The following is an 11,597-nucleotide window of genomic DNA, read 5'->3' on the forward strand; positions in this document are numbered from 1 at the left end:
CAGGCCTTGGCGTTTCAGCCCCTGGCTATCCCCAGGGAGTCCCAGGGATGCTGGACGAAAGCAAACTCAGGAGCAGACCCATGTCCTGGTGCAGGAATAACACCAACTAGCTTTGCCTGCTATGCTAGCCAGTGGGGGCTCAGTGATCCATTCCTTGCCCAGAGCTGTCCCTGCCCTGCTGGCATCCCAGCCCAGCACCAGGCTGGCCCCATGCCCTGTACCCACTACTTCCCCACCATCCAGTGCCTCTTACGTTTGCTCCAGTGTCATTGTGGTCACAAACTCCAGCATCTCCCTCTTGCCCTCCTGGTCCCTGGGATCAGGTGTCCTGGGCTTTGGTGCAATCAGCTCCTCCTCTGAAACCAAGAGCTGGCTCAGCATGCAGAGAGGCAGAAGGACAAGAGAGCACAGATGTCCAGCCCTTGCCCCGTCCCTCTTCAGGGCTGGAGCCAGGGCCCATTTCTGCTCCCACTGCTGGACACACACACTCGTCCCCTGAGTCTCAGTCAGCCACGGCGTGGCTTTGCCCTCTGCCAGATGGGGTCTGCTGGCAGGGGCAAGGCCCGTGCTGCGGGTCAGTGGGACAGGAGCTGTGGTAGCTGTCAGGAGCCTCGGCTGCTAGCCGATGCCTCTCCCCCAGCACCAAGCACCGAGCAGAGCACAGAGCAGAGCCTGCCAGGATACCCTGCCATTGGATGCTGGGGACAGGAGTGTAGGCAGGGCTGGGGTTGTGGGAAGGATGCCCTAACACTGCCTAGTGCATCCGCGCACCCCCCTTGGAGGCACAAGCCCAGCCAGCGCTGCCTGCTGGCCCAATTAACACCTGCTAAGGAGTTCACCAGGGTTCGGCTCTCACCAATGCCCTATGGGAGGGGGTCCAGCACCTCCCAAAGCAGAGAGATAGCCCCAGTGATGGGGAGGGGACTGTAGCAGCACAGACCCTTGAGCACTCAGGTTCATCCCTGCCCTGGCCAGGACAGCACAGGGTGGTTGTGGAGGGGCACTGGAGTTTGTCGCAGAACCAGGCTCTTCCGCCTACCGGGGACAGGGCCTGGGGCCGACAGGGAGCCAGGGCTCGGGCTGCCCCCAGGCAGGGGGTCGGTCCCATTCAGGCAGTCACACCACAGCAAGCAGCACGGACACAGATGGGCAGGGCGGGATGGCAGGGCCTGCGCTGGATAGCACCAGCCCAGCAGCAGGGCACAGCAGATGGATGTGGCATGTGGATGGTTAGTGGCCATGGGGTGAAATGGGCCATTGAGCTGGGGCAGGGGGACACATTTCATACCCATTACTGTGACATGAGCAGTGCCTGCAAAGTAAGAAGAGGCAAAGGTGAGGTCTTGGTGGGAGGGAGCAGGAGAGGACCAGCTGCAGCTGAGCTGGGAGCTGGTACCACCCCATGGAGCAGGGGATGGTGAGGGGCTCTGCATGCCCAAAGGCTCTCTGCACACTGTCCCTGGGGCATGGGACCATGGAGAGGTCCAGGAATATCCCTCCTGCATAGCGCAGGGAAGCACCTGAGCCAGGAGGTGCGACCCCAGGAGTCTGCTGGGCTCCCCTCAGCGGAGGGGAGTGGCAGAGCCACTTGCTGGCCACACAGCTCCCCCACCCCGGCCGTCTGGAACACCAGTGCCCGTCTCCGGGGGCTGCTGCCTGCCACACTGGCCCAGCCGGCAGATCTCTGGGATGGTACGACCCAGCTCCGGCCCCTCACCTTCATCCTCTGACACGTCCAGAATCTCATCTACAGTCTCCGGGAAGCTCATACGGTGCTTGTCACCAACTGACTGTGGGAGCAGAGCAGAGTCAGAGGAGGCCAGCCCTTCGCTGCGCAGCCACCTGCAGCCCCCTCCTTAGGCCCGGGCTAGGCACCCAGCTGATAGCACTCGCCCTGCCCAGCTGCGCTCAGCGGACCTTTGCCTGGCTGCTCCCAGCCCCAGCCCTCCTCCACAGGCTCCTGGTCCCAGTCCCCAGGGGCTCACCGGGATGTCGGTTTCCTCTGTGACGATCTTGAGCACGTCTGTGACGGAAATGTAGCCAAGCCGCTTTGCGATGGCCAGGGGAGTGGTGCCATTCTGCACGAGGAGGAAGGACTAGGTCAGCAGCAGCCACAGGGAAGCCCGGGCAGGCGCCCAAGCTTGCCATGGGGCGAGGAGGTGCACGCAAGTGCTGTACTCACTGTGCTGATCTCATTGGGAGAGGCACCATGCTTCAGCAGCAGTGTCACAACATCCGTGTGGCCCTGCTGTGCCGCTTGGTGCAGAGGGGTGTAGCCCAGCTGCAGGGGAGGACAGAGGGTGCTGCCATCAGTTCTGTGAGTCTGCTGCCCCAGAAATGCCCCCAGGCCTCACACTGTGCTTCATGCCTGGAGCACGAGGGCGACTCCCTCCTTTCCAGGGTAAGCAAAGGGCTCTGCAGAACCCAGCACTTGCCCAGGGCTGTAGCTAGACTACAGCAGCTTCCAGCCATGGAGACAGGAGGGCTTGGAGCAATGTGGGGGGGAGAAGTGGAAGCAGGGAGGGAGGCTAAACCTTTCCCATCAACCTGCATGCCGTTGCCTTGGAGCAGAAAGGGCCTTGGAGCACAGGACATCTCTGTACCTTAGTCTTGGCATTGACATCAGCCTGGTGCTGCAGCAAAAACTTCACCAGCTTGATGTTCCCATAGTGGCTGGCCACATGCAGCGGGGTATAGCCCATCTGAAAGACGAGATCAGGTCTCAGCCTGCCCTCAGCGGCGCTTCCCACCCTTCTGGCTTGGGTATGCTCATCCCATGGGCAAGCCCCCATGGATGAAGGACAGGGCACGCGTGCAGGTGCTGCCCGAGAGCCCAGGACCAGGGCAGAGGGCACACTGCAGACCACACCACATTGTGCTAAGGGGTACAGGCATGAGCTGTGGGAGCAGGCAAGAATCATCCCTCCAGGGACGTGGGGGAGAAGAGGAAGAAGAGTCCCCAAGACACAGACAAGATGGTAAGGATGCCTGCGAGAGGGGATACTTTTGCACAAAGAAAAAGAAAAGCAACGCTCCTCCTGGAGCAGGCCTAGAGGTAGTTCCCCCACATGTTTTTCACCACAGCCATGGTCAATGCACTACTTTACCCTGGTTGTTGCATCCACTGTGACGCCGTGTTTCACCAGAACATCAGCAACCAGCACATGCCCCTCTTGGGCCACGAGATGGAGAGGAGTCAGGCCACTCTGCAAACAGAGGAGGTCTCAGCACAGTGGCAATGCCATCACTGCAGCTCTACCAGCAGAGACTCTAAGTCAGGTTGCCAACCTGGCAAATTGACTGACACTGTGCTGTGGGCCAGCACACTGCTGCCCGAATGCAGGGAGGCTCTGGGGCCTGGACTACCACCCTGTCTGCTACTGCTTGCCAGGGTGTTCGCCTCCAACCTGGCAGGATGCACCGGGAGAACTTACCTTGTTGCCTAGGTCGCCGTTGGCTTGTTTGGAGAAAAGCAGAGCCACCATGTCTGCATGCCCCTCCTGGGAAGCCAGGTGTAGGGGGGTGACTCCCTGCACAGACTCCGCATTTGCAGAAGCCCCGTACTGCAGCAAGCTGCTGGCCACCTCCATCTGGTTTTGCTTGGCAGCAATGTGCAGGGGGGTGTACCCGTTCTGCAGGGAGAGAGGCTCATTGCAGCGCTCAGCCCCTGCCGAGCAGACCAGCAGGGACAGAAGGTGCCACCTTGCCTCTCCAGGCCAGGCCTGCCCTTCCTAGTCACCTCCAGAGCTCAGGGATGCAGGCTCACACGCGAACCGTCTCCCTGAGAGCAACTAGCCCTGATGCTGAGGCCAAATCCCACTCTTCCAGCCAAGTCAGCACAGGGGTTTCAGAGACCACCTGCTTCAGGTTCGACTGGCATTGGCTGTCCTGGAGTTTTCCACACATGAATTTCTACAGCAGTATTCAGTCACCTGGAGCTGTGAGATGCCAGGGCAGACAGACACCTCCTAGAACATGTCTGGCTGAGGTGTGGAGCAAAACTCACAATATGCAGGATTAGTATTCAGGCAGAGACTGCACGGCCTTGAGCACTGCCTTTGCTGCCACACTGCAGGAGCAAAGCAGCTGGCAGACACCCGCTGCCCAGGGTGACGCGCAGGCTGTCAGTGACGCAGACCAACGGGGGATTGGCGCCGGTACCGGCTGCTCCCGATGCCTGCCCAGCAAGTCTGCCGGCAGCCTGCGCAGGGGGAGAGGGGAGTGCCAGATGGGGACGGCCGGCACCAGCAGCCACTTCTCTGTTCTGAGGATGCAGCTTCTGCAAACAACGTGGAAACCAAGGCTGCTGGTCTGCTCTCTGGGGAGATATTCCCCATGCTTAGGCAGAGCAGGGCAACTCTCACAAGCTCATGGGTATTCTGACTCACTGCTTCATAGCTGCATGCAAACATTCATGTGTGGTTTCCCAAACTGCCAGACCGCAGCGCTGCTCCGCAGGGCTTGCCATGGAAACATGTCCCCAAGCAACAGCTACAACGCTGCCAGCAGGGACTATCCCTGACATAGCCTGCCTGCTGGAACAGGACGACCCCCCAGCATCCCTGCCTGCCCCACGTGCTGGTGCAAGGGACAGGCAGGCATGAGCAGCAGGCATGGAGAGTGGCTGGTGGTGATCAGTCCCTTGCACACTCCCTGAGTGTCAGGTTTGAGGGGCAATGCTGGCCCCAGGCTGGCATGCATCGGACACACAACACATCCCCGGGGACACCCAGTCCAGCCTTACCCAGGCTGAGCTGTGCGGGGAGCTCCCCTTGGGAAGCAGCAGCTTGACAATCTCCAGGTTGTTGTGGTGCACAGCCACATGCAGCGGGGTCAGGCCGTTCTGGGGAGGGGGAGAGGGCACAGACAGGTGAGACAGAGCCTCTCCCCATACCACACCACTCCTCCCACTGCCACAGGAGCAGCACTCACCTTCCCTGCGGCACTGGGGTGAGCGTCACATGCTAGCAGCAGCTCTGCCACATCCACCTTCCCGTACTTGGCTGCAACGTGGAGAGGCGTGAATCCTTTCTGAGGAGAAAGGCAGCCCATCACAGGGTGTACAGGGATGAGGAGGAGAGCACTGGCGCATGCTGTGGCACAGGAGGAGGCTGCCCTTCCTGTGACAGGGACACTGTGCCACCAGCATGCCTAGCCTTGGCCCAGCTGAGTCACGCCTTCAGCAGCAGTGGTCACAGCAGCCTACCTTGGTCATGCAGGTCTGTGAGGCGCCCTTCTCTAGCAGGGCCACAGCCGTGTCCACATGCCCCTCTCTGGCGGTGATGTGCAGGGGCGTGTGCCCTGCTGTTGTGGCCAGGTTGGGGTTGGCGTTGTTCTCCAGCAGGAGTTTGACCATGCCAGTGTGGCCGATGCGTGCAGCACAGTGCAGAGGAGTCTGGTCATCCTGTAAGGGAGGCAGAGAAGCTGTTTTGGCAGCCCTGGACCAGTTCCTCGCTTGCCATGCCATGCGGGGCCCCAGCCCTGCTCCTACTGTTGCACAGCCTCTGGCAGGCTGGGCTCTGGGTAGGCGCGAGTGAAGAAATGAGCACTGGCTGTTCCCAGAGCTGGACTATCACACAGGTTCTCTGTACCTACCTTGGCCTTGGCATTGGCTTTGGCTTTGTTCTGCAGCAGATACTTTGCCACATCCGTGTGCCCAGCTCTGGCTGCCATGTGTAGGGGCGTCTCCACTTTCTGCACCAAGGACAGGATAAAGTGGTGAGGCCGTAGGAGGGGATATGCCTTCCTGCAGTTGTTCCTCCGGTCTGAGCACAGGAGAGCAGTGCCCACGACCTTTTCTGGGCCCTACTGGTTCCTCCTGCCAGCACAAAGCAGGGGGGCACCAGGGATTGCTCAGGAGAGCAGAGAGAGCAGGGCTTGGACAATCCCCACCTCCTGCTGGACCCTGCCATGCTGGAGCCCCAGCCCCAGCCAGGGTGGGACTCACCACATTGGACACATTAGGAGAGGCTCCACGCTGCAGCAGGGTCTTGACGATGGGCAGGTGCCCCATGAAGGCGGCCACATGCAGGGGGGTCAGGCCGGACTGTGGAGAGAAAGGGGCCAGGGGCCAAGATGGGGGCTGCTGGCCTTGCCAACATCTCTTCCTGCCCCCTCCTTCCCCTCCCCGGGGCACACTCCAGCACAGAGGCAAACTCTGGGTCCCCAGCCTGGCTCCAGCCGCCTGGCAGGTGAGCTGAGGGGAACACGGAGAGCTGCTGCCTTCCCTGCAGTCCCCCTGTAGGGAGCAGACTGTGGGGAGATGCTGCTAAGCTCAACAGGTCCTGAGCTGCAAAGAGCTCTAAGCCACAATGAAGAAGGTGCCTGGGGACCAGCAGAGGCAACAGGGTCATCATCCCCTGCAGCGCTGCCTGCTCTGCACAGGCAGCAGCAGGAGAGCTGGGGCTGGGCTGCAGCCCACCTACCTCCGTGACGGCATCAATGGAGGCACCTGTCTTCAGCAGCAGCTCCATCACCCGGATGTGGTTCTTCTTGCAGGCAATATGGAGGGGTGTGAAGCCATTCTACAGATGGACAGATAGACAGTCATTTGCGAGAACACCCTCCCTCTCCTCCACCCCAGCGCTGCCTGCCCCTCCTCACTCACCAGGGCTCGGGAGTTGGGCTTGGCCCCCTTCTCCACCAGCAGCTTGGCCACCCGGTGATGCCCGCAGTGCGCAGCCACATGCAGTGGCGTTAGGTGATCCAGGGTGATGTCGTCAATCTCGGCACTGTACTGCAGCAGCAGGCGCACGCAGTCCAGGTGGTCGCCCTGCGCTGCCATGTGGATCGGCGACAAGCCATTCTGCAACCGCGGAGCAGGGCCTCAGGGCTGGGTGAGGAGGGGGACCAGGCATCCCACCCAGCCCCTGCCTCAGTCTCCTGGCCACAGGATGTTCCCCAGGGTGCTACCAGAGAGGAGCCCTGAAATCCCTCACCGAGACTTACAGAGGAGCAATGCTGAGCAGAGGGCAGGGCCTGAAGAGCTGTGGCCATGAGGCAGGCTGTCCCCAGGCCATCTCCTTCTCAGAGCTGGGCCCTTTCAAGCATGCAGCCCTGAGACAAAGGGCTCCAGCTAGGGCCAAGGAGGAGGTCAGGAAGCTCCTTGCCCCTTGGCAGGCAAAAAAATCAGCCCCAGCCCAGCCATGGGTGGCATCCAGCAACTGTGCACAGCTTGTTAACCCCCTGTGCTGCCCTGGGACTTGGCACCAAGCACAACCCCACAGAGTCCCATGGGTACCTTGGTTTTGGCTTGAATGGGAGCCCCGTGGTCCAGCAGGATCTCTGCAATTCGCACATGTCCATTGCGAGCTGCACAGTGGAGAGGGGTCAACTCATCCTGGGGAGAGAGAAGAGTTCAAGGGCAAGGAAGGGCAGGGCTCCCCTCAGGCAGGAGAGTAACAGAAACTTTGGACTTGTTGCAAAATAAGGCAAAACTGAGCCTGCCCTCAGCCCCCAGGGCACACCCACTGTAGCCATGCAGCCTCCTCTCACCTCTACATGCACCAGCGAAAAACTTGGTCTATCCCCTTAGTGCACAAGGGACCTTCCCTCACACACCCAGCAAGAGGTTCACAGGGTATGCACTGGGCAGTGCAGCACTGCAGTGCTCCCTGGATGCAAGGAGCTTGGGGAGGGAGACGGCCCGTTTACTTGTTGGTGATTCAGAAGCGGTCTCACCTTGGTCCTTGTCTCTATCTGGGCCCCACGATCCAGCAGCAGCCGTACCATGATGATGTTGCCCCGGCGAGAAGCTATGTGCAGGGGAGTAATCCCATTCTGACAGAAGGAACAGCAGTCTGTTAGAGGGAGCAACCCCTTCTCTTTTCCCGGCAGGGCTAGAAGGAGGCATAGGACGAACAAAGGACAGAGGGCAGCGGAGAGCTAAATCCCTGCCCAGGGACGGCGCAGGGGAACAGTTTGTTTCACAGGGCTGGGAGAGAGGGTAAGCACCTGCTCCTGCCTGCAGGTAAAGGCTGTGGACAGAAGCTGCACAGACCTCGCAGGAAAGCGCCAGCTCACAGATTTGGCTGCACCCGGGGGACTGGAAGAGGCACACCAACTGCAGGGGCTATAAGCTCTGCCCTGCAGCGACAGCCTGGACACAAGGTCCCAAGAGCTTCCAAGGATGCATGGCTGCATCCACCAGAGGGGAGACATAGTAGAAAAGGCCCACGCTGGTTATTAATGGCAACTCCCCAGATACACATCAGTGTGCTACCTTCTGCATGGTCCCACCTCACCAGCGTACCCTGGAAGCTGCTGCTGCACCTACATGGAAAGGAGGCACAGCATCCTCCTCTGGTGCTGGAGCAGTACTAGTCCCAGCAGCCTCCCCACTTTGCACTCACCTGGGGTGTGAAGTTGACACTGGCTCCACGGAAAAAAAAGACACTGAGATTCTCGTAGTGGGCTGCAATGTGCAAGGGGGTAAATCCAGTCTAGGGGAAAGAAGGAGGGATCAGCCCAGCCAGACACATGCTTTCTGCTGAAAGGATGGATAAATACAGCATACCAAGCTGCTGTTCTCCCTGGGGATGTGGGAAAGCTCCCAGAGACAGGATGGGAAAGCCACACACCTTGGAGAGGACGTCAGCATTGGGATCATTCTGCAACAGCACGGCAGCTGTGCGAGTGTCATCGTTGCGGGCTGCAATGTGAAGGGCAGGCAGGCGGACCTTACCCTTTGTCCCATAGTTGATAAGGTGAGCAACCACGTTCTCATGCCCTTGCTGCAGAGCCACAGCTAGTGGCGTGAAGCCGTCCTGCCAAGGAGAGGCAGGGGAGAGGGGGAGAGCCGAGGAGCCATGGCAGCACCTGGCACATCCAACAGCATGCCCAACAAGCAGGACCCTAGGGTCCTCTCCAAGGATCTCACCTCTGTGGCTACATTCTGGTTGGCTCCATTTTCCAGCAAGAACTTGACAACTTCCAGGTGGTTTTCCTGTGCTGCCATGTAGAGGGGTGTGAAGCCTTTCTGCAAACACAGGGCCATCCACATGAACACAACTCTTCCTCAAGTTTCTCAAGCTCCTTGCAGACCTACACCCCATCAACACCCACATCCCCAGCTCATTGAACTGGGGCAAAAGCTTACACAGTGTGGGTGGGAAAAAGGAAAAAACTGGCAACGGTGCAGCAGTCACAAAGAACTGGAGCCCAAGGCTCCCCATATCCAGAAAGAACCAGGGGATGGTTCACAACAACAGTCAACTCAGGAGACACTGCCTTCCACTCACTGCCACTACTCCCTCGTTTCAGGGACATTTCTCCCACCAGGCAAAAGCTGAAGAGCTTGCAGCCCCACCAGGCCCAAGAAAGAGGGAAGGAAGGAGGCACAGTGTGCAGAGCTGCAGAGGTTGCTGGAGACCTCATTGCTGTGCCAGGGAGGCATCGGTCACGAGTCCTCCCAGGATGAGTTCAGCATGCTTGTGTGTGCTGCCAGGGACTCCCTCAGCAAAGAGACCATGCTGGTCTCCCCATACCCTCAAGACTCCCTCCCCACCACTCGCACACTCGTCTTCTCTCAGGAGTCTGGCAGAGCAGTCCTGGCCCCTGAACAGGACTAGAGAAAAACTGTAAAGGGCTGCTGAAGTGCCCATGCTGGGCATAGTTCCCACCATGTGGACCATGAGGTGCTTTTCCCACCCCAGCCCAGATCACTCTACCTGTGACTGCACATTGACGTTGGCCCCGTAGTTCACCAGTTCCCGGACCACGTCCTGTTGTCCAGCCAGGGCAGCAATGTGCAGGGCTGTGTTTCCCTTCTGAAAGACACCACAGGGCAGCGCTCAGGGGCTGGTGCAGCCCAGAATGCCAGGGAATGATGGGCCTGACATATGCTAACACACATGCAAACAGAGCAGCTGGCCAGGGGAAGCCTGTGGGGCCATGGAGGCCTTGCTCCATGCCCCACCCCTGCTATAGACCAGGCAGCTACCTTTCACATTTGCTGGCCAGGGAAGAGAATTATTTCATCCCTCCCATGAAGTTACTGGCAGCAAAAGCTGTATGCATTGTCAGGCTCTGTGTATCTCCAGTACCAAGAGATGAGGAGGGGAGGGAGAATGGGGGAGCTAAGCTGGCAGTCTTCAGACAAAACTGCAGTGTGCACCCTGGTAGCCAAGGCATCCCAGCAGAGCTAAGGGATGATAAGCAGGCTGGAAAATGCAGACACAAGTGCCTTTGAGTGGTGTGGCAGAATGCCAGATTCTGCTCCGCACCCTGAGCCCTGCCAGAGCACCGGGGAGATGGCAAGCCAGGCCCCCTCCTGCTCTCACAGCCCTTCAGATGGTGCTGGAGGCTGCTCATTTGTCAGCTCTGCTTGCTTATGCCGTTGTCTCACTTGTCACCGAGCAAGAACCACACCCCGCTGTGGTGATGCAAGGAGAGAATAATATGTTATTTACGGAGCACCAGAGCTCTCCAGGTTTGCAACAATGGCACCAAGGCCATCTCAGCGTTGCAGCACAAAGGGGCTGCCCTGGGGCGAGGGCTGACTTGAGCTGACAGCCAGTGCTGGGAGGAGATTTGAGTAAAGACAGCACTAGCACGTGTTGTGGCTTCTGTTACTCCCCTCCTGAGCTCACAGTGGCCCCCATGGGGAGAGGCATGGGTGGAGAGGAACCTCCCACCCACCTGGAGGTGCCCAGCATGGCTTCAACTGTACTGAAATCAGAGTCTGGTGCCCGTGCCACCAGCACAGCCTTTCCAGGGGCTCAAAGCAAACAGCGTGATTCACTGCTCAGCTACTGCTGGTGTGTCTGGCAGCAATGGCAGGGTGGTGCAGAGTTGTGACTAATGTGACCAGACTCCCTTTCCTCACCTTGGTCATTGTCTCCAAAATGATCTCCTTGTGCAGCAGCTCCACCACCATTTTCACATGGCCCTCCTTGGAGGCCAGGTGCAAGGCGTTCAGCCCGTTCTGGAGGGAGCAAAGGTAGGATAGGAGCATTAGTCACCTGCTGGGGCTGGGGCTCTCTGGGGAACCCCTTACTCTGAGCTCCTTTGCAGACACAACTGTGGGCACTTGGACCACACTGGAGAAAGTCCAGGCTGGTGGGAGCAGGAGCCGTTTCCTTGCTGACTAATGCTGGAGGTTTCTCCATGAGCAAAACATGCAGCCCCCGTAAATGATTTGCTACAGATGGGTGGCAGCACAGCTCAGCGTGTGTTTGGCGCCACAGACACTGTTTCAGTCCTCCCTGCTCATGACATATCCCTGATGTCAACTCCTGTCTTTGCTCAAGTGACTTTCCTTGGGGTGCCCCTCCCCGTGACCGCCTGCCCGCACTCAGGCTTTTCAAACCTAAAGCACAGAGCTGAGCTTTGTGTATGGCCCAGAGTGAGGAGGCACCAGAGCTGCTGTGTAAGTGCGCATACAAACCTTAACTTTAACATTTACACAGACAGAAGTGCAGTGAGAAGCTCTGCCTGGGACAATGGTTTTATCAAGCAGCAGTGGCCAAATTTAATTCACAACAGTTCAGGAACTTCCAGTCTAGCAGCTGGCTTCTTCCTGGCTTTGCAAACCACCCACCGACAGCCCCATCCTGCAGCCCATGCTCAGCAGAGGGTCAGCTTTGCTCCCTCAGCGT

At 59.0% G+C, this 11,597-nt stretch overlaps 1 protein-coding gene across 1 annotated transcript in view; it reads right to left on the bottom strand.

The window, feature by feature from the left end:
- Positions 1-10,954, bottom strand: part of ANK1 (ankyrin 1, erythrocytic) — a 23,877-nt gene extending 12,923 nt beyond the window's left edge. Inside the window, 22 exon segments of the mRNA XM_009574543.1 lie at positions 254-356; positions 1,289-1,312; positions 1,718-1,790; positions 1,986-2,078; positions 2,183-2,281; positions 2,604-2,702; positions 3,108-3,206; positions 3,435-3,632; positions 4,745-4,843; positions 4,933-5,031; positions 5,207-5,404; positions 5,596-5,694; positions 5,948-6,046; positions 6,426-6,524; positions 6,608-6,805; positions 7,241-7,339; positions 7,681-7,779; positions 8,352-8,441; positions 8,580-8,765; positions 8,879-8,977; positions 9,669-9,767; positions 10,826-10,954. Of these exon segments, the coding sequence (XP_009572838.1) occupies positions 254-356; positions 1,289-1,312; positions 1,718-1,790; positions 1,986-2,078; positions 2,183-2,281; positions 2,604-2,702; positions 3,108-3,206; positions 3,435-3,632; positions 4,745-4,843; positions 4,933-5,031; positions 5,207-5,404; positions 5,596-5,694; positions 5,948-6,046; positions 6,426-6,524; positions 6,608-6,805; positions 7,241-7,339; positions 7,681-7,779; positions 8,352-8,441; positions 8,580-8,765; positions 8,879-8,977; positions 9,669-9,767; positions 10,826-10,954 (2,480 nt within the window).
- Between the last annotated feature and the right edge of the window lie 643 nt (positions 10,955-11,597).

This window comes from Fulmarus glacialis, unplaced genomic scaffold (assembly GCF_000690835.1).
Source record: "Fulmarus glacialis isolate BGI_N327 unplaced genomic scaffold, ASM69083v1 scaffold44953, whole genome shotgun sequence".
In the NCBI taxonomy this organism is placed as follows: domain Eukaryota; kingdom Metazoa; phylum Chordata; class Aves; order Procellariiformes; family Procellariidae; genus Fulmarus; species Fulmarus glacialis.